Source organism: Pelophylax lessonae (assembly GCF_965119305.1).
Source record: "Pelophylax lessonae genome assembly, chromosome: 4".
NCBI lineage: Eukaryota > Metazoa > Chordata > Amphibia > Anura > Ranidae > Pelophylax > Pelophylax lessonae.
Window position 1 is genome coordinate 584,808,659 of NC_138771.1, and position 27,522 is coordinate 584,836,180.

At 42.6% G+C, this 27,522-nt stretch overlaps 1 protein-coding gene across 2 annotated transcripts in view; it reads right to left on the bottom strand.

The window, feature by feature from the left end:
• COLGALT1 (collagen beta(1-O)galactosyltransferase 1) overlaps positions 1-27,522 on the bottom strand; it is a 100,557-nt gene that overhangs the window by 32,245 nt on the left and 40,790 nt on the right. For both annotated transcript variants that reach the window (XM_082252727.1, XM_082252728.1), the window contains 5 exons: positions 25,239-25,373; positions 23,817-24,021; positions 18,064-18,183; positions 13,969-14,045; positions 12,237-12,343 (listed from right to left, as the gene is read on the bottom strand). In XM_082252727.1, the coding sequence (XP_082108853.1) occupies positions 12,237-12,343; positions 13,969-14,045; positions 18,064-18,183; positions 23,817-24,021; positions 25,239-25,373 (644 nt within the window). The remainder of the gene's footprint in view (positions 1-12,236; positions 12,344-13,968; positions 14,046-18,063; positions 18,184-23,816; positions 24,022-25,238; positions 25,374-27,522) is intronic.

Below are 27,522 nucleotides of genomic sequence, written 5' to 3' on the forward strand. Positions count from 1 at the left end.
CACCAAGAACCATAAAAAAAAAAAAAAAAAAAAATTGTATTTGTTTTTTTAGAACCAAGAGTCATAGTTCTCTATGCCAAAGGGAAAAAAAAATAAAATGCATGCAAGCCACCCACTCCCAACACTTCTCAGCCAAAGACTTTATAGTGACCTATGGTAGAGAATATACTCTCCAATTACCATGTTAGTGTGGGAACAGTTGAATTTTTTGTTTTTAGTTCAAAAAGACCTTCGAAATATGAAAGGAACACAACCAAGGCAAAAGTTAATAAACAATAGTGAAAGTGAAAGGTGCGCAAAACAAAACGTTTGTTTTGCGCACCTTTCACTGTTATTGTTAATCTTTACCACAAGGTTGCAGCATTTCGTCCTTATGATATCATTGTTCGCGCACTATTTGTCTATTCTTCAAAAGTGATTAAAGCCATTTTCATGAACATGCCAATTTAAGGCTATGGTATCTCATAATGCAGCTCAAAATATTCCGTGAACTCCTCAGATAAATACCCCAAAAAAAAAAAAAGAAAAAGGCTGTGTCCCTTTTTGCATTTTAAAAAATTTCATTTTACTGAAGAATAGCTATAACCCTCAAACCTTGATTTGTTTCTAATAGCAGAGACCCAGGAGAATAAAGAGTGTTAACTGCAATTTTGTATGTTACAAGGTATGCGCAACTGTTTTATCAAGCACAAAATTTCATTTAAAAATGTAAGTTCATTTAATCGCAATATATTACCCAATTTTGGGGGGAGGGGGGCACAAAAAGCCTGCCTGCCTGCAGTGATTCCTGTGCGGACTCTGCCTCCTGAAACTCCTCATCTCAGCACCTCTGTAGTTTAGAACGCAGTGACACAGCAGAGCCGACTCATAGGGCATAGTCATACCCTCCAACCATCCCAGATTCCACAGGACCGTTCCGGGGATACCACCGAATCCCGTCATCGGGCAAATCCAGGCTGCATCCCCTTGGTTGTCACTTACTGGTCCAGGCACTGACCTGCCTCTGGCACTGTGTTGCAGAGGGCACTTCTGGTGTGGGATTCTCTTGCATTGCCTCGCTGCCAAAGTGCAGTAGAGAGCCCAAATCACCTTTCAGGAATGCAAGAGGAGTGACAGGAGTGATGTTCTGCAGAAATGGGGGAGGCATGAGAGGATGCACCATTTTAACTTTTAGGCAGCAATAAACTTCAAACCAAAAATGTAATATATTGCAGCTTACCAATCAGATGTGGTGCCTGCATTCGTTTTCTTAGGCTTTCCGCCTGGTGATCTGCCCAGAAACACACCTCCTGTATTAGAGTGCCCCTACTCTGGAGGAAGGAGCACAGGGGGCACCTTTGGACAGCAGCATTGTCAGTCTGAGGGGAGGGGAGTTAGATGTACTAGCAAATTTAGATTTGAATTTAAATTGAAGCCAAACTTCAGCTCAAACCGTATAAGCAGTTACAAAGTTTTTTTTTTTTCTTTTGGGATTAACATTTTACTAAATAAATAAAAAAAAAAAAAAGTTGATTATTATAAGCATCCCTGCTAGTGTTTAATGGTTTGTCTCATTTCTGTAACTGATACATTCCGTTGGTGAGCTTATTATTCTGCTGGAGAGCCTGTTATTTTTAAACAACAACAGACTTACTGACCAGATCACAAGGGAAAGAAAGCCTATAAAAAGAAAACAAATGCAGCCATCACATCTAAGAATTGGTAAGCTGCAATATAATGTAGGCTTGTTTTTTTTTTTTTTTTTAACTAAAATACAACATTTCCAGATTCCCCCTGATGCTTCTCATGCAGGTGTTTGACTTTGTGGCAGTATAACTTGACATATAAATAAGGCAAAAAAACTAAAGTAAAAAGGCCACAGAAAGATGACTTCAAATCAGGTTCTTGTTAAAGCCAAATGTTCTCACGAAAGTCAGCATAAATTCTTAAACGGAAGTTCAGAGAACTATTTTAAGAATTACACAGTCACGCAACCTCCTCTCAAGAGTGTAAACACACCAACATCTTTGGCTTTTGCAAACTTGAACTTCGTAAGAGTGGCCTTGTGGGCGCCCTCTAGAGGAATTGCTGCAGAGCTGTACAAAAAACAACCAAATAATTCAAGTGTTCTCAAGAAGGAAAGCTAGATTTCTGGTTTGAAATATAATATTACCTCATTCAACACGAACATTTCAGACCAAGAAAAGGAACACCCTCCTCACTACTTCTATCTAAGACCCCACTGTGGAAAAATCCTCTGACCCAGTCCTCCTACTTCTATTACCGTTCCACTTGGCTTCAGGCCTAGTGGGGTCAGTAGGCCCTCAGATGAACTTCTCATTCATTGCAAGGCCTGCTGGTGAATGGCACTACAGTCTGTACTGCCTGCACCTGGCTTCATTTACAGCACTGTTCTTTGTCTGCTCTTCATAAAGGTTTAATGATAGCAAAAAATAAAAAAAATAAAAAAAAATTATATATATATATATATATATATATATATATATATATATATATATATATATATATATATATATATATATATATATATATATATATATATATATATATATATTTATTTTCAATCATTGGACCCCACTCACATGTGAACACGTGGCAGCAAATGTACCAGGGGCATAACTACAAGTCTGGAAAACACGGATAAAGTTAGAGAACTGCTATAAACTTTAGGAATGTTATTAGATACTGTACATGCTTTGGTCCCCCTCTCTATATAATTATTATTATTATTATTATACAGGATTTATATAGCGCCAACAGTTTGCACAGCGCTTTACAATGTGAGAGAAGACAATACAGTTACAATACAATTCAAAACAGGAGAAACTAGAGGGCCCTGCTCGTTAGAGCTTACAATCTCCCCCCCCCCCCCCCCCTCTCTCAATAATTATACTAAAGACATAATAAAGTTCCCAATGTTTAAAACTTAAAGCCGTACTAACAAACTATGGGAAAAAAAAGTTGCCTCTGCCAAGTTTTTTAGCTGTGTGTCATTGAAGGGATTTACTTTACTTCCTGCCCTGCAGACCCCAACAGTAATGGAAAGTAGACATCACCAGAACAGTGGTCCAGATTAGACGTTCCCCCTCAACTCCTGTTCCAGTGACAGAGCCTTCTGCCATTATACAAAACAAAAAGTTAAATAAAATTAGGATTTTTGTGCTCATGGTTTCTTGGGAGTGAACTGAGGGGCACAGGACATTTTTACCTTCAGGTTATACTACCACCGACAAGAGGATTGGACACTGGCTAAAAAAAAAAGAAAAAGAAACAACTGTAGGCCAGCCCAGGTTAACCTATCCTATTACTGGTATGTCTCATCTTTGTAGAAAAGCAGTACTGACAGCATTAACAAACACAGAGGAGTGGGACCTGTGTCCGTGGTCTCCAGAAAATAGGAATTTTGACTTACCTCATCTTGGATTACAGCACAGGACACACAGCTTATATTCACAGACCCTTGGTTACTTGGAGGCTACCTTCAGATGATTGAACACTGGCAAAGAAACTTGCTTGGCCTGCCCCTAATGTACGCTGGTATAACCCCACTTTGGGGTTCGGGAAACAGTGGACAAATCGGAGTATAACCCCTCAAAACGTTCTACCACAAGAACATGGTTCAGAAGTAATGAGAGGGCTACCCCAAGATCTGCTAATTTGTGAATGAAAAAATAAGGCTGAAAGTGAGAAACTGAGGAGGGTTCGGCCCTTGGAGACCAAACCCTGTGTACCCCAAGTATCTGAGATACAAGCAGTTCAAGTGTCCGCACAAACACCCCAACCCAACTCTGGAAAGTGGGGGTGTGTTGCTTCATGCGGAGGAAAGTTTGTCTCAGGATTTGGCAGACTTTGAGCTCCAAACCATGCTGGTGGACTGGGAGCCAAACCTAGGGGGTCTGAACATGGATAGCACGTGTGTAAAGAAATTAAAGGGGTATTTTGCAGTCTGTTCCTTAAGATTCTTCCACTGAGTCAGGAACTTCTTAGAAGCAGGTTCTGCAGTACAACATTTTTTAAGAAATGTCCTCCACATTTGTATGGACAGGGGGACATATTCAGGAGACGAGATTGGAAATCTAAGCAGTCCAACACAACAGTTACAACCAATTGCTCCAAAATATTCTATAACAAAGGGGTCAACCACATAAGTGTAAAGACCTCTTTTAAGGGACTTTAGTCAGCCAAGGTTTGGCACATCAAGGTCACGGAAAGGAGTGGAGAGCAGGACCTGCCAGCAAGAACAATGAAACCCAATCCAATCAATAAATGGTCCTATGGCTCTACAGAACCCAAGACTGGGAATACCACTGGTAGAAGCAACAGGCTGATAATCAAATGGTCTTATGGCTCTACAGAACCCAAGACTGGGAATACCACTGGTAGAAGCAACAGGCTGATAATCAAATGGTCTTATGGCTCTACAGAACCCAAGACTGGGAATAACACTGGTAGAAGCAACAGGCTGATCCTCTACTTTCACAGTTGCGTGTATCACATCAATAAAAGCAAAAACAAACAGTCTCTTAATTTGAAAGTAATGGCAGAAGGCTGTGACTCTTTGGAGCCAAGCTTATCAGGCAAAGATTGGAGCGGCTCAGAATCAGACAGTCTGCGCAGTTGATAGCTCAGAGGCTGTAGGTAGATCAGAGACAGAATCTGGGGGAGAAGGCACGGGAGCCTGCCTGTGGCCTCTGCAGTCTCAGTCAGCAAATACCCAGTGATATAGGATAAGGTCTTGCTTGATTGTAGTAAAAACCTCAGCCAAGATGGCAGAAGAACTAGCCACAGCCAAAAGGAGCTAAGGAAGACTCCTAGCAGACCAAGATTTAAGGCTGTGGGCATTGCCCACATTAGTAGGCATGCTGCAAGCAGCACTGGAGCGGTTTGTAGAGGGTGAGCTTAGGGCCCCCTGCACAACGGTATTGTCCCTCCCAGTCCCTTCCTGACGCCCCGTGACCCACATACTTGAGGAAGCTCCCAGTGCTCGGCCCAATCAGTGAGTCATCAGAGACAGTGCAAACAATGAGGCATTACTAAAGGCTCTAGACACAGAAATTGTTCTGCAGCTAACTTTTTACCAAAACAATCTGAAAAGCACCTTAAATGGAACCCAGTGTCCAACACTCATTTCCAGGCTATACCCACAACCTCCAGTCCAGCAGGTCCAGATGCAGCGCTCCAAAAGCCAGGCTGAGGACAGCTGTGGTGGAAATCTGCAGTTGAGAGGCAAACTCTAGCAGCAGTGTAGAGCAAGGGTTACCAAACTACGGCCCTCCGGTTGTTCAGGAACTACAATTCCCATCATGCCTAGTCATGTCTGTGAATGTCAGAGTTTATTGTACGCTACCCTTCTTTGATTTTAATAAGCTTTTAAGTGGTAATGCACAAGGTCGGTGCGCCCTTCTCTTGTTGTTTTCCCTTAGTTTGGGAATCCCTGGTGTAGAGCATAGTCTTCATTAAAAAAAAAAAAAAAATGTCCACCTTCCTACTAGCAAAAAGTGGAAGTATGCTGGTAGTAGGATGGCTTATCCTGGCCTGCAGTAGTCTTTCTCACCTTTTTTCAGTCATGGCACCCTTATGGTCAATCTCAAGACTCCCCATTTTAAAATGTAAATACTATTATAACAGTTTTACATAATGCCGCAACATCCACAAGTCCAAGTAGGACACCACCGTTAGAGGGGATTTATTCTTCCAAAGCAAATACACTGTTGCAAACTGGTACCTAGTATTCCAATGTATCTCCATCACTCAGCTAATGTGACCTGTTGATGGAGAGGGGGAGGGGAGGGTCAAACAAGGATGCTATGCAGTCGACTGACATCCTCCCTATCAACTATTGGTCATTAGGACGCAGGCATCTAGAAGGTTGTAGTGGTGCACAATGAAAACCTGTGACTTTGTGTAACTAAAAGGCATCCTTCATCCACACACCGGCTCGTATACAATTTTCGGGCAATTTTTAGGCATTTTGCCAAGGCACCTCTGAAGAAACCTCAAGGAACCCTAGTTGAAGAAGGCTGACCTACAGGTTTGTTTGCCAGCATGCAATCCTCCTATAGGCGGCAGTATAACCCAAAAGGGAGGCTTCCTGTGTCCTTCAATGGACAAGAAAGAAAAAAAAAATAACCTTTTGGCTGGAGTATCACCATAACAGACAGGTTAGGTCATGAATAGTTCCAGACAGGATTTTTAACACAAAGGAAGCCAAACTCTTTGCTGAGCTCAAAAGCAGGCAAAACCAAGGATCAGCCTGAAACATTCAAAATATTAGTCCAAAAAGTCAGGCAGTGGAAAGAAGCAGCTCCAAGTATGGCCAGGTACAGTTAAGCTTTTCTGTCCTTTCCTAAATCCCGAGAAAAGATCAGTCCCAGCTGCAAGGACACAGAAGTCAATGGTATGTACATATTTCCTACTGTTACATATGTGAAGTAGAATCTCCACGTGCTGAGGATACCAAGCGGAATCTTGAACAACTAATAACTCATAAATAAAATAAATAAAATGTACCATCCTTTCCTTGATTTTTGAAGGCTGCTTTAGCCTTAGAACAAATTTTAGCTTGAAAAACACACATTTTACTAACCCTGGCTGCCCTTAGGTTTATGGAGCTTCATGCATGGGGAAAGCCTAGTGCACCGCTACCTTTGTTGCATTTCAGAAGCTCCAGACAACTTGATAAGTAATTTAAACGAGAATCAGGATAGGGATGAAAAAATGTCTTACCCTACTGAACTTCCAGTGTCCATAAATAGATGTCCTGCAATTCCTCCACACGTAGCTAAAAAAGCGATACAAAGACTGGAAGGGACATCACATACCCCCAGCAAAGCTGGGATCGGCCAAAGCACTGACACAGGAGCTCTGCTTCCACAATTTATTTTAATAAAAGGGAACCTGTCATGATAGATTTATAGAAGCTACCACTGGTGACTTAGTTTACAAACCACAGGTTTCTGGGCTGTTATCCAAATCCCTTGAGTCACAGGATTAGCATAACTGTCTGGGAACTTACATCTTGTAAGAGAGAAAAAAAAAATCACTTTGCTGTGATAGATTTACCTAAAGACAAGGTCACTGGTAGGAAAAAGTGACAACTGCTGCAAACATGAAGCACAGGCCTCTAGGAGTGCATATACAATATCTACATCGGCCTCCCAAAATCTCCTGTCACAACACATTCTTATACCCTCTCATAGGCAAAGCTTCAACATCTCAACCTGCTGAAGCTTGCCTGCACCTTCCTCCTAATGTGCTAGCGAGGCTGCCATCATAGTGAGCTGCCAATCGGGGTGCATAGGGGCGGGGCTTAGCTGCCAGCTCCGACACTACCAGGAAGTGGTTCTCAATACAGCACAGTATATGGCCGTGCCAAGAGAGTTATGGGGGCTGCTGAATGCTTGTGACCTTCATTTCATATCTGTAGCAGTTTTTCCCCAACGTTCCACTGATACCGTCTGTCTAATCCTTTCACTGTCATATCAATTTAGTATTCTTGCACACACATTAAACTGCATATTTTTGGCCTGAACATTACTTAAAGTGTTTGTAAATCTCTGACATGAAATAACAATGCATATCCCTCTATAGGGTGTAATTGTCTCAGTTAAGAGCACTAATGGCACTTTTCCACTGCAAGTACCGGCTTGGCTCTACTCGGCCCTGCTTGCTTTTCCACTGCTGGTACCGCATGGTACGGTGTTGGAACGGTTCGCTTTTCCACTAAAGTAGTACTAAAGTTAAGTGGGGGGATAACAACGGGGTGGGTGGGATTCTCTAACCAATTAGTGGCTAGTAGTGACTGCATGCAAAGGATTGTGGGATATGGTACCGGGTATGGTACCTCTTGGAACCACAATTGAGGTGGTACTGTTTTTGAGAGCCGTACCATTCGGTTCCATGCAGTGGAAAAGCGCCGTACCGTATTGTACCGAACCGTTCCTACACCATACCATGCGGTACCAGCAGTGGAAAAGCACAAAAGCGTGCCGAACCGTTTGGTTCCATGCAGTGGAAAAGCGCCATAAGTGTCATGTCGGCCTGCTGCCTCTTTCCGCTATCAACATAAGTCAAGTTTTCCTGACACCAAGAGAAAGAAGGTGACCGGGGGAGGAAGCTCCAGCACACAGCCTGTGATTAAAAGTCTCAGCTCTGGTTCTGGATGGATCCAATCAGCTCTGAGAGCTCTCATCACTGAGCTCTGCAGTGGGTAATTTCAGCTCTCCACCCCTAGTTTACTGAAAGCTCAGACAAGGTATATCAATTCTGGACTTTGAACAGCTGTAGAGAAAATACTGCAGATAAACCTGTACAGCTTATGTTTGGGGATTTGTTTCATCTCTGGGTATCACCGGAGGTCAGTCACTTCACCGCATATATGCAAGGGTTTTCAACCACTTTAAAACTCAGAAAGAAAAGAGTTTTCTGAAACCAGAGGACCCATAGAATAAAATAATGGTTGTTTCAAAATAAAAAAAATAAATAAAAAAACACCTTCTGTTGCGTGATATTTGCACAACCATCTTTCAAAACCAATATATTTTCAGGTAAAAATTCATTCAAAATTCATTTTAGTGAACATAAAATCTAACAATCTCCAATCCGTTTCGAGGTAATAGATACCAAATATGTCAAGCCTCAAAACTGCATGTGCCTGATAAATTGTACTTTACAGCCATCAAAATCACCCGAGGGTTCTTAACCACTTGCCTACTGGGCACTTATACCCCCTTACTGCCCAGGCCAATTTTCAGCTTTCAGCGCTCTCACACTTTGAATGACAATTGCGCAGTCATGCTACACTGTACCGATATGAAATTTTTATCATTTTTTTCACACAAATAGAGCTTTATTTTGGTGGTATTTAATCACCTCTGGGTTTTTTATTTCTTACTAAAAAAAAAAAGAAAAAAAGACAGAAAATTTTGAAAAAAAAAAAGTTTTTCTTATTTTCTGTGAGTAAATTTTGAAAATAAATACATTTTTCTCCTTCACTGATATGCACTGATGAGGCGGCACTGATGGGCACTGATAGGCTGCACTGATGGGCACTGATGAGGTAGCACTTATGGGCACTGATGAGGTGGCACTGATGAGGAGGTACTAATCTGCCGCACTGATGAGCACTGATAGGTGGCACTGATAGGTGGCACTGACGGGCGGCACTGACGGGCACTGAGAGGCGGCACTGATGGGATACTGACGGGTGGCACGGATGAGCACTGATGGGCAGCACCATCAGTGCCCACACTCAGTGCCCATAGCTCTGCTAGTCAGTGCCCATCAGTGCCTAGATGAGCAGGCACTGATGGGCACTGACTGGCAGCACTATGGGCACTGATGGGGGGCACTGATGGCGGGCACTGTGGGCAGTAATGGCATTTTTTTTTTCTCTTGTGTAATCAGGGCACTGGTGATCAGTGCCCTGATTACATTTCTCTGTGTCCCCTTACCGCTGAACGGCTCTCCTCTTTCTCACACTGCAGTCTCTGTGTGAGGAAGGAGCGCTGGCGATGAGAGAAAGGAGCGTTTACATTTGAGATCATCTCTCATTGCACGGTCCGATCACGTGGTGAATGGCCACTGTGATTGGCCATTTACCACGATCTGTGATTGGCTGTGTCCAAGGGACACGGCCGACACAGATTTTCCCCGAAGCGCGCTCGCGGGAGCGCGCGGGGAGCCTGTCACTGGGAGGCCGTTTAAAGACGGCCTCCCGAAAATTGGAGTCCGCGCTGTAGCCATCTATCGGCTATAGCGCGGGCGGCAGGTGGTTAAAGAACTCAGCCAGGTAATAGCCAGACCATTGTTCTGGATCTTTATGGATAGTCCACTGATGGGTGTGGTGCCAGCAGATTGGAAAAAAGCCAACGTTGTACCAATATTTTAAAAAAAAGGGCCGAGATATATCCCAGACAACTATAGGTCGGTTAGCGTAACATCAGTAGTCTGCAAAATTTTGGAGGGGATGCTAAGGGACTATATACAAGACTTTCGTAATAAAAACAGTATTAGTAGTAATAGTAATCAGCATGGATTCATGAAAAATTATTCTTGCCAGATTATTATTATTAACCACTTCTGGACCGGAAGATTTTGCTGCTTAATGACCAGGGCCTATTTTAAAAAAATCAAAATGTTTTAACATTTTAGGCCAATTTGTTTTCAGCTACATATTTTTGTAAAAAAAAAAAATAATAATAAAATCGCAATAAGCGTATTTTGATTGGTTTGCACAAAAGTTATTGCGTTTACTAACTATGGGAAAGATTTATGTCATTTTTATTTTACTATTAATGGCAGCGATCTGCGATTTTTTGTGGGACTGCGACACTGCAGCAGACAGATCGGACCCCTGACACTTTTGACACTTTTGGGGGGACCAGTGACATTACTACAGTAATCAGTGCTAAAAATATGCACTGTTACTGTAATAATGCCATTGGCAGGGAAGGGGTTAACACTGTTGGTGATCAAGGGGTTAAATGTAAGCCTAGGGGAGTGATTCTAACTGTGGAGGGGTTGGGCTTGTGAGATGATCACAGAGACATGCGATCCTATATAGCAGGATCACATAGCCTCTGTGATCACTTCAGGGAGAATGACAGACGGCTGTGTTTACATCAGCCGCCTGTCCTTCTCTGTCAGCAGGGGAGATCGCCGGTGTCAGACAGCAATCGGAGCAGCCTGACAACTGCACTGGCTTCCCCGCTGTCGTTTGGGGGCAGGAGCGTGCCTCCGGCGGCGCTCACACACCCCCTAGTGGCCTCCCAAGCAAATGACGTTTATTAACGGGATTTTGCCTGGGAGAGCCACACTGCCGACGTAAAATGGCAGTGCAGCGACAGGAAGTGGTTAACCTTCTACGATGAAGTAAATTGCAATCTAGATAAAGGAAGGCCTGTGGATGTGGTGTATCTGGACTTTGCAAAGGCATTTGACATTGTTCCCCACAAATGCTTCCTGTACAAACTAAGGTATGTAGGTATAGACAATAGGGGGGAGTACCTGGATAGAGAACTGGCTCCAGGGGAGAGTTCAGAGGGTGGTGATAAATGGGGAGTACTCAAATAGGGAGGGTGTGGAAAGTGGGGTCCCCCAAGGATCTATCCTTGGACCAATCCTGTTTAATTTATTCATAAACAACAGAGAAAAGGGGATATCCAGCCCAATCTCGGTATTTGCGGACGATACAAAGCTAAGCAGGCCAATATCATCTACACATGACATTGTAACCTTACAAGAAGACCTGAACAAAATAATGGGGTGGGTAACTACATGGCAGATGAGATTTAATGTTGAAGAATGTAAGGTAATGCACTAGGGTGTCTAAATACGAATGCAAGTTACTCGCTAGGAGGGGAACCTCTGGGTGAAACTAAGATGGAAAAAGACCTGGGGGTCCTAGTGGACAACAGGCTTGGCAGTGGCATGCAATGCCAAAAAACTGCAAGCAAAGCCAACAGAATACTGGGATGTATAAAAAAGGGAATTCACTCCAGATATAAAGAGATTATTCTCCCACTTTATAAGACTGGTTCAGCCACATCTTGAATATGCTGTCCAGTTCTGGGCACCGGTCCTCAGGAAGGATGTGCTGAAACTAGAGAGAGTCCAGAGAAGGGCAACAAAGATAATTAGGGGAATGGAGGACATCAGCTATGAGGAAAGACTACAAGCATTGAACTTATTCTCTCTGGAGAAGAGATGTTTGAGAAGGGATATGATATCAATGTTCAAATACCATACAGGTGACCTTAGCATAGGAAACAAACTTTTCAGAGAAAGGGAATTCAATAAGACACGTGGCCACTCACTAAAACTAGAAGAAAAGTGATTTAACCGTAAACTACTGTACGTAAGGGGTTTTTTACTGTTAGAGCAGTAAGGATGTGGAATTCTCTTACACAAGCAGTGGTATCAGCGGGAAGCATCGATAGTTTAAAAAAAAATATTAGATGGGCACCTTAAAGACCACAATATACAGGGTTATACAATGTACGGTTATCAGTAAACACACACGCACACACATTATGGGTTGAACTGAATGGACTGAAGTCTTTCTTCAACCTCACTATGTAACTATGTATGTAACCAGGGATCATCAATTTACAATCTGCACTAAAAAAAGTGACACCTGAGAGCTGGATACGGTGAATACATTCACTTGAGCTCTAGTTGTCAAAATGCAGGTTCAGTAATCCCAAAAACACTTCATTTCATCTTCAAGAACTCACTTGCCATCCACAGCATCTGATAGCTTGTAGTCAATTTGCAGCTCGTACAGCACCCTCTTCATACGATCTCTCCTATCCGGACGACGCTTCAGATTAATGAGAAAAATCTAAGAAGAGAGAAATGACGGATCAGATAAATGAGAACACCGCTTTTGAAAATATGTCTAGTTTGGAGATTTATACATCTCTCCCATAAGAGGGTCTGAAGCTGGGAGGCCTAGAAACATGGAAATTAGCCAATAAACTGAGGTGCCCAGAATCATTTGTTGTATGCGTTTGTTCGGCTTTCAATCCAGGAAAACAACAAAGCAAACAATCAGAATGCATACAAGGGAGCGGTTTTACCTGCCAAAAAAGTTGTATTTTTACATATTCAGTCCTGAGATTTAAACAGCTATGCCAGATACCCAGATCAATGAACCAATTATCTGCATCAGTTAAGCAATACAGCTTGGATTGTGATTGGACAGTGTCAACATGTGTGCAGTAGACCTGATTGGTTCATACCGCTATACCTTTCTCTCTCAGCCTAAGCTCTGCTGTAGAGGGGATGACAAAAGGCTGATACGGAGACAGATTGCTGTACTAGCTGTATATGAGTGCAATGGGGTTTTTCTTTTTTTATGTATTTATTTTAAATCTCCCTGGAGTTCACAGAAGCCATGTAATGTATGTTTACAGCCATGGTCTGCTGACTTCGGGTTAGTCATAAGAATGCTCAGCCCCATCCAGAGGGTTTACTTTTTGTACTAGCACTGAGCTGTGTGCTCATAGCCCATATAAAGTAAATGGGCACAGGTCACCTGTACTGACTCACCTGCATAGCCCACTTGTGGCGCTTTTCCACTGCATGGAACCGAACGGTTCGGCTAGCTTTTGTGCTTTTCCACTGCTGGTACTGCATGGTATGGTGTAGGAAAGGTACGGTACGGCGGCGCTTTTCCACTGCATGGAACCGAACGGTACGGCTCTCAAAAACAGTACCACCTCGATTGTGGTTCCAAGAGGTACCATACCCGGTACCATATCCCACAATCCTTTGCATGCAGTCACTACTAGCCACTGATTGGTCAGAGAATCCCACCCTCCACGTTGTTATCCCACCCACTTAACTTTAGTACTACTTTAGTGGAAAAGCAAACCATACCGTACCGTACCGTACCGAACCGTTCCAACACAGTACCATGCGGTACCAGCAATGGAAAAGCAAACCGGGCCAAGCAGGGCCAAGCAGAGCCGAGCAGGTACTTGCAGTGGAAAAGTGCCATTGGACAGGTATGCAGGGACTGGTGCATGGACCTGTATGTAGAGTCTGCATGCAGCTCAGCACTAAAACAAAAAATAAACTAATGGCTCATTACACTGCAAGGGCAGCCAAGAGCTCGTGTGATCGAGCACATATAGGAAAGGAATTGTGATTTGGAGGAAATTGTAATTTACAGTATGTGTCCAATACCCAGAAGAAGTACACAAAGAGGACTCAGGTATGCAGGATCATGTGACCGTGAATTTTGGTAGGTGAAAGGGGCATGAAGAATTTTTTTTTTCTAACACCAGTGACAGAGGGTAGGAGGGGGTAACTCAGAGTTGGACTTTAGAGCCAATTTATTGGATCATGCTCGTGATACAGTGTATGTATGGCTAGTAGATGCAGCACTGAGCAAGTCTCCTGCTTTGCCATGTGCCAATCCGGATAAAGTAAGCAGCCAATGAGTCAGTAGTCCATGCTTACCTCGTCCAATGTCATCTTATCCACTAATTTTGGGGATAGGGACAGAAAAGCTGATGGCTCAGCGGGGGGACCCTTCACTGCAAACAGAGGAGAACACAGTAATTAGATGGATCAGCAATTACATACAATAGTCTTTTATTATGATCTATCATCTCATCGATTATAACCTGGACATGATTCACATGAACTACATAAAAAACTGCAAAATCCAATACAAAATGTGAAATTAAGTTAGTTCCCCCTTGTCTGCCCTGTGCAGGTGGCAGCACAGTTTAGAAGAAAAGAAGCAAAATATTAATTCTGAGTTTCAAACCACTGAGTCCTACCATCACCTACTAGATCCCTTTACAACACAACCCGCTTCTTCTGCACCCTGACTTTCCGAAACAGTTTGACACGACCAGGTCAACAAAAATAACTAGTTGGACCATATCTGTGCCAAAGAGGCCTCCTGGGGAGTCCCCTCCTTCCCCGTTCCTGCCCATCATGCCTCTTATCCCCCTTCCCCCCTCCTCTCCCCATCCACCCCCTCCCCTTTTTTTTTCCCCCTTCTCCCATACTTGGACAATATACAATTACCTCCTGGAATATACACTACCTGGGCAAAGAAAAAAAAAAAAAAAATCGCCACCAAAAAAAAAAAAACAAACAAAAAAAACAAAAAACAAAAGAAGAGATCACACAGTCTAATATTTTGTTGGCTTTGATTACGACATGCATTCACTGTGGTATTGTTTCCATAAGCTTCTGCAATGTCACAAGAAATATTTCCATCCAGCGTTGCATTCATTTTTCACCAAGATCTTGTATTAATGATGGGAGAGTCGGACCACTGCGCAAAGCCTCCTTCCAGCACATCCCAAAGATTCTCAATGGGATTATGTTCTGGACTCTGATGGCCAATCATTGAAAATGATGTCTTATGCTCCCTGAACCATTCTTTCACAATTTAAACCCGATGAATCCTGGCATTGTCATCTTGGAATATGCCCGTGCCATCAGGGAAGAAAAAATCCATTGATGGAATAATCTCATCAATCAGTATATTCAGGTAGTCAGCTGACCTCATTATTTGGGCACATGCAGTAACTATCCAATAGGATAGATATTGCATGCTTAGTTAATTCCAGGTGGCGACTTTTTTTTTGGCCAGGCAGTGTATTTTTCTAAGGAATACCACATTGACCAAAGTTGTAATTCCCCTTTAATGCCAGATTTCTAATATGCTTTCCTCTGCCTTTCAATATGCACCGTCCTCCCACCAGTGAGTGAGAACCTTGATGCCCCCTACTTCCCTTGACCTCTTCCACTTCCCTATTACTGAATTTCTTACTCCAAGTTATTTGCCTTCCCTTACTGTCCAGATCATTTAGAAGACGTTGCAAATTTAAAGCAGTGTTACCCAATATGTGTTCACTATTTTGTTTCGTCTGTTACGACATCCATCTATAACCTTAAACTGTACACTGAGAACCTCATGTCACTACTTTGTCTTCTACCACAGCCTTGTACTGTGCATTTGATAAATGGCCATTTCTTGTATGAACACGAATTAAGTAAAATGTTTTTGGAAAAAAATTAAATTTAATTCTGAGCCAAAGCCCTCTGTCCACACAGCAACAGATCATTACACATAATGTAATTCCATCCAGCATATGTAAAAGGTCTTAGATGGAAGCCCACATATCTCCAAGCTTTATACCAGTTTTGTACCATAAAGCAAGACCCACTTAGCTTCACTGAGTTACATCACTTTCTGGGAACAAGTACATAACCAAGAATATCAGGGTTGAGTGTTCCTATTGGCAGATTGTGTGGCAAAATAAAATCTAAATAAAATCTAGAATGAGGTTCCTTCCTCTGGCCCTGGGTCACAACTGAGTCCTGCGATGCTGTGGGGTCAGCAAAAGAACCACAGTGCCCAGTGGGGGACATGGAACCCGAGTCCCGGAATGGTGCTGATGAAGAAAGTTCTCTGGGCACTATAGCTGAGTGAAGATCAGTAGGGGGACAGGTTTGTAGAATATTTCTTCTTTACAGTGAGGGAGCTCCATATTTGCCTCCATCCATGCCTCCATAAGGCATCAGACTCATACGCATACATTGTGAGATGGAGCAGTAAAGCATAACCATTGTGTAGTAAAGCAGTAAGTAGAGATGTGTATGTAATGGGAAAATGTGACTGCCTGCTTAAAGTGATTGTTATTTAAAAAAAAAAAAAAACACCTTTACAAACATGTTATACTTACCTGCTCTGTGCAGTTGGTTTTGCACAGAGTGGTCCTGATCCTTCTCTTCTCGGGTCCCTCTTCGGTACTCCTGGTCCCTCCCTCCTGTTGAGTGCCCCCACAGCAAGCAGCTGAGACACAGCTATCTGTGTCCATTCAAACACGGAGCTGTGACTGATCCCTGCACCCTCTCTTGGGCAGCTGAGAAACTCCTGCAACATCGCTGGATAGAGATGGGCTCAGGTAAGTATTAAGGGGGCAGAGGGGCGCTGCTGCACACAGAAGGTTTTAAGATATAAAAAAAAAAAAAACCTGCCTCTACAATCCCTTTAAACATATATAAAGCCATATGTAGAAACAAGGTGGGAAAAAAAAACATTGAGAAGTTTTTAAGGTCAAACTGATCTCTTTTACACCTTTGTATATACGCAAGGACTATGGGTTGCTTTTCAAGCTGGATCTCTTCTTTATTAACATACTCTGGAAGATTTTTACTGTGGGAAAGAACAGCAGACGTCCCTCTCATAGCAGCCGTCACCTTCCTTTCCCTCTCAGTGATATGTTCACAAAGCTATAAAACTGGACTCCTCGGATGTCCGTAACTGGACCGGCTAGTTGCCACAGGATCCTCTGTCCGGGTAGTTTTGAAACTAGATGTGGCAAACCTGCCAGGAACTAATGCCAGGTACTGACAATGATCTGTGAATGGAAAACCACTTTCTTTTCATTTACCTGTTACAAGAGCCAATTGATGATCTACTGAAAGTGATTTCCTAGCAAACCTTCCAACAATACTTTCTTAAAGCACGACTTCCCAGAATGCTCACCCCCTTGCTCATGTAACAGAACTTGGCTTTTCTCAGAAGTCTGCACAGGGATGGAGGTAACATTTTATATACCCTCTGCAATAAGCTTTGGGTTTTTTTTGGCACAGAGTACTGTTAAATACATAAACCCCTGGTAAGACCTAGCCCTCTCAACCCGCTCTGCACTAAAGCAGACCATACACTTGAATGTTAGCAAGAATCACCTAAGATTCAAGGCATTGGTGGTCCTGTAAGCACCATCTAGCTCGATAACTGTAGATTAAAAAAAAAACCTAGGTGGAAAATTATCAGCCGAACAGCGACTGGCTACCCTTTAGTTTAAAATCAGGAACATGCTAAAGCTAAAGCATGTGCATGGAGGATTGGATCGACTTGGGTACAACTGCCTGTCAGATTTTTTTTACATTTGATTACTGCCGGTGGTTATAGCCACTATCAGTAATCATTGGGTTCTGCCGGCTGGGAAGGCTCCCCGCAGGCAGAGCACAATAGCACTGTAGAAGGCATTCCCCCCATCACTGACTGTGTTGATAAGAGAATTTAGCAATTTTCTTTCTTTACACCCGTGGTTGAAGGAAAGAAAACTGAATCATCTATGGGCTGCTTAAATACTTAAACAGAGACTGCATCTCCTAGGATGAAGTCACTGTTTGGCTGCTAATTTTCATTTAATTAGCATGTTAATGAATACTTTTGCAAGGCACTGTAGATGGGATTAGCCATGAATCAGCTGTACCTCATTATCTAACCATTGTGTGATGTTTTGGGTAATTATTTGGGTCATTCTTCATGTAGTGACTGACAAACTTCTCAAGTGTATAAAAGTCTGTTTCTTGTTCAATAAAGAGTTAGTTGTTTTTCAGACACATACAAGCTAAGTTCAGGCTAGTTTTTGTATGTAGGGCAGTTGGAATATCTATGTTCCAGACTGGAGGAAGCTGTATACTGATGGAAGCCCACAAAGCACGTTGTGGGTCGCGGCCCCATTACAGTTTTCCTATTCAGACCTTACTCTTCTTCGTTCATGGATGGAAACTCACCCGCAACCTCCAGTTTGGTGTGAAGAAAGTTGTCCGCTTCATCAATCAGAGTGCTGTGTGATCGCAGAGGGACAGGGAGGTGCCCGTAAGCCTCTTTATTGCAGATGAACATCTGAACATCTGGGGGAGACACAGAAAGCACCTTAAATGTAGCATATAATCCAATACCAGTCCAAGTGAGATCCCCAAAGGGACCGGTGTTAAACAGGACCTATTACTTTACAATAAATCCACCCGAAGAGATCAATACTGCGTAATTCGGCTGAAGAGGCAAATACAAAAACAAAAAACTAACAGGCGGGCATACAGCTCTGAACTTGTAAATGCTTGTAGAACACTAAAGTTAAGGCTTACGTTAATATGTATTCAGCATTCATTGCAGCTTGTATAAAGCTATAGTTAAAGTGGAATTAAACCCTTAGCCTTTTTTTTTGTATAACACATTCAACACATTCAGTAAAATAAGAACTATTTTGAAAAATTATAACCCCAGCATTTGCAGTTTACAAGTTTCAATGCTGCGGGCTCCAGCTCTCCCAGTGCTGCTTCCCTGAACTCCCAGTCTTCACAGGAAAGCATTAACAGTTGACAGTGCAGCCTTCAGTCAGTCCGTTAGTTTGGAGAAGGAGGGAGGAGTGGGGGATTACCATGCCAACCTAGGCTACGGGGCTATGTGTTTCTATTGATGCACACAGTGTAGGGAGACACAGTGGGGGAAATAATAATTATTTGATCCTCTGCTAATTTTGTAAATTTGCCCACTTACAAAGAAATGAAGGGTCTATAATTTTTTATCATAGGTGTATTTTAAAATGATAGAGCCCAACCAAAAATCCAGAAAAATTACGATACAAATGTTATAAATTGAGTTGCAGTTCAGTGAGTGAAATAAGTATTTGATCCCCTACCAAACAACAATTCTGGCTTCACAGAATGGCTACAGTATAAGCTCATGTGGTACACAGATTGGTCCTGTCAATTTAAGAAGGTGTTCCTAATGACAACTCGTTATGTGTATAAAAACACCTGTCCACAGAATCTCTTTCTTCTATGCAAACCTCACCATCATGGGCAAGACCAAAGAGTGGTCAAAGGGCATCAAGGACAAGATTGTAGACCTGCACATGCCTGGAATGGGCTACAAGACCACCAGCAAGAAGCTTGGTAAGATGCAAAAAATGGTTGGGGCAATTATTCGCAAATGGAAGAAATAAAAAAAAAAAAAAAAAAAAAAAAAAAAAACATAATTCGCCCTCGGTCTGGAGCTCCATGCATGATTTTACCTCATGGGGTAAGAATGATCATGAGAAAAGTGAGGGATCAGCCCAGAATTACACAGGAAGAGCTTGTGAATGATCTCAAGGCAGTTGGGATCACAGTCACCAAACAAACCATTGGTAACACAATACGCCGCCATGGATTGAAATCCTGCAGTGCCCACAAGGTCCCCCTCCTCAAAAGGCACATGTACAGGCCCATCTGAACCTTGCCAATGAACATCTAAATGATTCAGAGAAGGATTGGGAGAAAGTGCTGTGTTCAGAGGAGACTAAAATTGAACTCTTTGGCATTAGCTTTACTCGCAGTGTTTGGAGGAAGAAAAATGCTGACTGTGACCCTATGAACGCCATCCCTACAGTCAAACACTGAGGTGGAAACATTATGCTTTGGGGCTGTTTCTCTGCTAAAGGTACAGACGGCTTTGCCACATTGAGAGACAAATGGATGGGGCCATGTATTGTAAAATCTTGGATGAGAACCTTCTTCCCTCAACCAGAACACCGAAGATGGGTCATGGATGGGTCTTTTGGCATGACAATGACCCAAAACATACCACCAAGACAACAAAGGAGTGGCTCAAGAAGAAGCACATTAAAGTAATTGTAAAGTCTCATTTTTTTTTCTATTAAAATAACAAACATATTATACTTACCTGCTTTGTGCAATTGTTTTACACAGGGCAGCCCAGATCCTTCTCTTCACAGGTCCCTGGCTGGAGCTCCTGGCCCCTCCCATCTGTTAAGTGCCCCTACAGCAAGCAGCTTGCTTTGAGGGCATCCGAGCTGAGCTGCAGCTCCGTGTATTCATTTAGACACGGAGCTGCCTTTCTGTTTGACTGACAGCAGCAGGAGCCAATGGCGCTGCTGCTGTGTCTCAGCCAATCAGGAGAGAGAGTCTCGGACGGCTAAAGCACTCATGGACATCGCTGGATAGAGAGGGAACTCAGGTAAGTATTAGGGGGGCTGCTGCACACAGAACGCTTTCTACCTTAATGCATGGAATGTATTAGGATAAAAAAACCTTCTGACTTTAAAACCCCTTTAAAGATCATGGAATGACCTAGCCAGTCTCTGAGCCTTAATCCTATAGAAAATGTATGGAGGGAGCTGAAACTTTGAGTTGCCAATCAACAGCCAAGAAACCCTAAGGATTTAGAGAATATCTGTAAGAAAGAGTGGACCAAAATCCCTCCTGAGATGTGTGCAAACCTGGTCACTAACTACAAAGAAACTTCTGACCTTTCCAACAAGGTTTTCTCCACCAAGTACTAAGTAATGTTTTGCTTGGGGATCAAATATGACTTTTACTCGCTGAACTTGCAATAGAGTGGATGTGGATCACCAATCAAGCAACCAGCCTTCAATAAGGATGAGAAGACCGCTGTAGGGATAAATTGGGATCTGCCATTTGGAGGTACAGTATATAACCGGTGGCGTCCTCAGCTCTAACACCCGCTCTCACTGAGCTAGCAAGAGACCAAATCGGGGGGGGGGGGGGGCTATTCCCATCCACCTGTGGATCCATCCGTCCTGCAGACTTCTCCTTGATATTGCTTAATACTATAAACTGTATGGACTAAATCTTACCCAATTCATTTAGAGCAGGGATCCTCAAACTACGGCCCTCCAGCTGTTGCAGAACTACACATCCCATGAGGCATTGTAAAACTCTGACATTCACAGGCATGACTAGGCATGATGGGAACTGTAGTTCCTGAACAACTGGAGGGCCATAGTTTGAAGACCCATGATTTAGAGTATCCCCTCCCCTGTTATTGATCCACCTTATAGCTGCCAGGGAGTGCTGACTCGCACACAACCTGCCAGTTCTGTGTAATATATTGCTTGTATCATTTAAAATACACCTATGATAAAAATTATACACATGCCGATCACTGGGTCCCTGCCATTGATTGACCACCGGCAGCCGGTGATTAGGTCTGAGCTTCCCCAACACAGCTCTGGGTCTGTCTTTTTAAATTTATATAATAAAAAAAAAAAAAAGTCCAGAGGTGATCAAATATCAACCAAAAGAAAGTTCTGCTTGTGTGAAGAAAAGAAAAAAAATGATATAAGTTTTATTTGGGTAGAGCACTGCATGACCGCACAATCGTCAGTTAAAGTAGCGGAGCGCCGTAGAACAAAAAAATGGCTTGGTCATGAAGGAGGTAAAACCTTCCAGATTTGAAATAATTAGAAAACTGAGGGTTTATTATTACTTAATACTTTTAATATGTATTCAGCTTGATAAAAACCTTGTAGAACGCTATGTCTAAAGCCCCTACACACGATCAGATTATCGAACGATCTGTCGTCTGTTTTTTGTGGCATGCTAGTCTGATGTGGAAAGTGAAGAGGTTATTTTCATACGAAATTTCCCGTACGACAGAATTCTACTTCAGAAGTGATGTCATGTGTTGGATTGCTTTCTATGTGTTCTTTCGTCTCTGAGCATGCCTAGTCTTGCTCTTAACCCTCCTCTTGTGTTAGGGTCAAAACTGACCCGTTTTCAGGTTTTGAATGTCTATAAATTTGTTTATTGCATCAAGATTTTTTTACTTTGTCAGGAACCGCTATTTAAACAATGTAATAGAAAAATAATCCTTTTCACTAAATTATAAAATACTGTGGTGAAAATGAAGAAGTTCATGGTGTTAGGGTCAATTCTGACCCAGTTATAATATAGGATTTTAGGACACTAATAAGTGCCAAAACTGAAATCATAAACACTCTCTCTGCTTAGTAACAGTGACAGCCAATCCCCTCTCAACCCTGTGAGCTGTAGTTAGGGAGGGGCCTATCTCTTTTCCTGCTTGTCTGCTTCTCTAAATAAAGTGAAGAAACATAGGACAAATTCATTTCAGAGTTGCTGACTTTATTTTACCATTTTTTCAATTTTTCAATTTGACAATGAGAGGTATGCTATCAAAAGAAAGGTCTAGGGGTCACACCAAAAATATTAAAACCAATCTTTTCAAGGATAAAGAAGCCTAAAAAGGTAAAGAAACAAATTTGATGATAAATAATTATTCAGAGGGTATTTTATGGCTGATTTAAAACACGGGTCAAAACTGACCCTAACATCATGGATAGTAACGGAATTCTAACATAAGAGGAGGGTTAAAAATTTTTTTCTATCTAAATCTGTACTAATGAGACAAAAATCGTACGTTGTATTACAGACGACAAAACGTTTATAACCTGCACATCAGGATTTTGTCAGCCGAAAAGTCGGAGTCGGCTGTCGAAAGCACCATACTAACAATCCGAAAAATCGGCAGATCGGTCATCGGACGAATTTTCCCTACAGATTTTCTTATCGCGTGTACAGGCCTTTACACTTCACACTTTTGCGAATTAGATGCAGGTTTCTCCGCATCCAATTTGCATGTCAGGAGATTGCGACTGGCTCCTTATGGAGTCGGTTCCCATATCTCCAGAGCGAATTGCATAGGGGTCCTGTGCGTCTTCTGGTCCCTTTCAGGTCCAAATTCAGCCAAAAAAAAATCAGACTGAATTTGGATCTGAAACGGTGAACAAGGACGCATCAGACCCCCAGCTGTGAGCTGCTCCGTTCTGCAGTGTTAACCCAGCCTAATACTCCTATTAAATCCTGAACGGCACTTAAAGGGCTTGAAAAAACAAAATAAAGTCGTCTCTGGAACAGGTCAACATCTTAGGTAGGGACTCCTGTTTCGGAGTTTGCTCCCACTTCCTGTTGTGTCTCTGGGCCAGGCAGCAATGGGAAATCAATCCAATCAGATAAAACCGAAAACCACAAAAAATTGCAGCTTTAGATCTACTTTAAAACCTGAACATTGACCATGAACTGGTATACTTGTTGAAAACACCAGCAATAGTAAATAGGTAAAAAAAAAAAAAACACAAGGACACACAGTGTTTCCATTCATACAACAAAAGCCATCATCTCGCACGAAGGATTTAACCACTGGTTGGCAATCCCTTCATCTGCACTACTCAGAGTCTGATAAAACAAGCCAGCATGCTGCCTGACTCGCCAACAACCATCCAAAATTTAAATAATTTTTGGGGTAGTTTCCTTCAAACCATCAACCTAATACTCTACACTTAAATCTTTACACAGACAGAGCCGCTCAGGTGAGACAATGTTTCCAGGTGCGAGTCGGATCCGTAGTCCAAGTAACATCCAAAGCAAAAAAGAGGTGACCGCACTCAGGATATAGATGAAAACATGGAAGTCTTTATTCCTCACCACAGGTAACAAACTTGCCAGTACATCACAGGAACAGGTATATTGGTTGTGTGGTTATGAGTAAGCGATTATCAGTATGGTGAAACGCGTCAACCAATATACCTGTTCCTGTGATGTACTGTCAAGTTTGTTACCTGTGGTGAGGAATAAATACTTCCATGTTTTCATCTATATCCTGAGTGCGGTCACCTCTTTTTGCTTTGGATAAAACTCTACACTTCCAGTGTCACCCGACTTACCAGCTTGCCGGCAGGAGAAGGCAAACACTATGATGTCATCATAGGCCCAGGTATAGTCTGGGTGGGGTGGATAGAAGTTCAGGTGTTGGCTGGCCTCCTTCCGCAGGTCAATGAGGAAGGTGGAATGAACCATGGGGACAGCAAAGCAGCCACGGCGTTCTCGCCGTCGGATCGGCATGTAGGCTGGAGTACGTCTATAATATCCCTAAACAGACATAGAGCAACATTAAAAAATACGATCAATACTGGAGCAGCAAAAATATTAGAGCAATCCAAAACCCTTCCAATCTGGGTATATACACACACAAATATAATACAGACAGGGAGTGGAGATTTTGCGTGTTTTATAAAGTATGTAAACCTTGTGCCTTAAACGTCCTCTCCCACCCAGTACATTCATTTAAATTATTTGTGTATACAGTACATAGGTGACTTACTCAATTCCCCAGTCGCATGATGTAATCATTTTTATACTTATCTTCCAAAAATAGAAGATCTAGGTCTATTAGGCAGGGTGTACGCAGTTTGTTTTTTTTTTTTTGTTCGTGCCGAAAAAAAAAGAAAAAACCCTCACAGATCCCCACAGCAACACAATGATGTGGATGCACGGATCCCCCCTGCAGTGTCTTTGTATTGTGACAGTAGGAACTCCCTGCTTGTCAGAATACACTGATCAGCACTGCAGCCATTGGCTGCAACGCTGATCAGATGCTGGTTTTCCAGAATGATCATTCAACAGAAGTGGATCATTAGACCGGTTTCTGTTGAACAGACAGTTGCACACACAGACAAAAATGTGGCCGGGTCCTGTTGAACCGGCTGATTTTTACTCCGTTCATACCCTAGTAGTGGCTAGTTTTTAGAACATACATTTTGAAATAATCATTGATACATTTTTAATCACATGATTTATTGTTTAGCCTTAAAAAAAAAAAAAATAAAAAAAAAAAATATTTTTTAATTAGAATTCTATTGTGGCTGCTTTGGCATGGGTTTATCCATGGTACTCATGTGGCGATTTTTTACACCAAATAAGTAGCACATCCTTGGTCATACTTTTGTATGTGGCGTGCACCTGAATTTTGCTAATTTATTTACTGGTTTAGAACGATCACCGAGCATGCATATAAGACCTTACAGAGTCTAAACTGAGTTGGGAGTGTCACTGCAGGGGGGGTATTGACCAGTGGGACAGCCCCCATGGGTGTGTATATGCAAACGCCTTTGTTCTTTTGACTAAGTATTATGCCTAGCTACTCCTGCGGAGCGGAAGTCAATACCCAATAGTGATGACTTAGAGGAGGCGGCGACTGTCGGAGGACGTAAGTGAAAGTTAGTTTTGAACTCCTAAGTGGGGCTTATAGAAAGTGTAGATAATGGTTGAACTTCAAATGGGTTCCATTTCCAGACCATTCTGCTCACCTGGGTGGTCATTCCGCACCAGAAATTAGAGTAGGCCGCCCTGGACTCCAACATGGGGGCCACCACTGTCTTGTTCTCCGCAATCATCAAATTAATGGTATCTGGGTTAATCAGCAAGTTGTCAGCATCTATAAACTGAAAAAAAGATAGAAAAGATATGTCCGTAAAGAAGCTGTAAAAATACAGAATATACTAAAACAATATAGACCATAACATATAGAACAGTGGGTGCTCTTTGCCTGTATTTGCTAAGGAAATATACGCAGGCTGTCACTGCAGACCTCCCTCTGATAACACGAGCTTTGCCTTTATGATTCAAAACAAGCATGCAGCTAGTCAAGGCAGGACTTCTGATCCACATACCTGCTCCAGGTTAGTGGCTCACAAATGACAGAAGCCAGAGAATCGGAATGACAAGTAGGCAACTAGCATTTTGAAATATGTCAGCAAAAGTAGTCTGCATATTTCTCACAGTACAGGTTTCCTGCATTTATAGGCTAAGTTCACATGTCAACCTTGAGGCCACTGCTGCAAAAAATGGTCCCAACCTCCTCCACCCTGAAATACTTCTGTTCTAGAGCAGGGTGCCCCAGAATATCTGCAGCCTTACCATCCTATTTGTATCTGGATGAAGCCAAGCAGCTGGTTGGTTGTTCAGACAAAGAGATAAAAAAAAGGTAAATTAAATCGGACCCTCCAACCCAATTAAGGTCCTTCGCCATAATGCATAGATCCATATCATACTAGCTAGAGCACACTAAGACATTGTTCACTTTCTGGTCAAACCAACAAGATATCACCCCTAGCTTCCTTGTTGATGTGTCCATCAGCATGAGTGTGAGTCGGTTAAGAGCAGGTTCAATTCCCTAGCACAGTCCCTTTCCCTCTACAACGTCATAGCGCTCTCCTCTTCTAGCAATGTCTATTTACTGTGTGTGCTGGTCCAGCATCTCTGTACCTCCTCAAAGGACCTTCTACTTAGCTGCCAGGTAGTTACTATAGAGCGCTCATCATCAACCTTGGGTGCGGTCCCTAACCCTATCTGAGTCCTGACCTTGGCCATCAAGGGAAAACCCTAACCCTTACCTTGGAGTAATCTTAAAAATAATGTTTTAGTAACGGAATCTCCAGCTAAAGAGCATTACACATACAAATCATGGCAAGCTGTAGAAGGTTTTAATAGGAATGTGCTGTAACTAGAGTATTCTACACCCAGAGCAGACTTTTTTTTTTTTTTTAACACTCCTTCCTGCTCTGTACAAAAACTTTTTACATATAGTTTTGAAATTAAATGAACTTAAAGCGGAGTTCCACCCAAAACAAAAAAAATTACATAAAAATACCCCCGGGACAGTCAGGGCTAGTGCATTCCACAATGGATAGCCTCTGATCTGTCCCGGGTTGCACTTACCTTTTAGAAGAAATACTTACCTTGAAAATGTATTCTCCAGCGCTGCCATCTCAGGTGTGGACAGCTGAAGCCAGCGCGATCCTCTTCTGCGTCCTCTTCCATCCTCTTCGGTCCCACGATGCACTGCATCGGCCCCGCCGTCACTTCCGGGGCTGTAGCGTCATCCCTGCACAGCTTCTGGGCATGCCCAAAAGCTGTTTAGCAAGGTATGACGGCGCCTGCACCGGAACGGACGTCGGGGCCGGTGCAGGCGCATTGATTGCTGGGAGCGATGACGTTCAGCTCCCAGGAATCTTTACAAGCCAGGAAGGGACGGTGGGCCGCGGCCACAGAGGGAGGAAGAGGAAGGAAGGTAAGTATATTTTCTTCTAAAACAAGGTAAGTAAAAAAAATAAAAAAAATTGTGATTATACATTTGTTTTTCAGGTGACCCAGAGCAAGAAGATGGACCGAAGTTCAATTTTAGGGTGGAACTCCACTTTAAATTACAGAAAGTAAACCGTAAAAACAGTGGTAACCCCCAACATTAGTGTTCAGTGTAGAAGAGATCCCTTACTTTGGTGGTAAAACCCCCTTGGGCATTGATGGTCAGTGTAGGGTAGAAATCCATTTGCTACTGATCATTGCCCAGGGAACTCCTAGCAACCTCAGATGTACCCTCAGGATCTCATGGAACTTTGGTTGGGTAAGGCTGCCATAGCTCTGTGTCCGTTTGGTTGTGGACATCATATCCAAGATGGTGATGTTGGGATGTCTACACAAGGGAGGCATAACATGCATAAAGTACATTAAATGCACAGGTACTCTTATGGGAAGAGATTGCTGTTGAAACGAATGGTCTGGTGACAGGGTCTCCAAGTACAGCCAATTGTT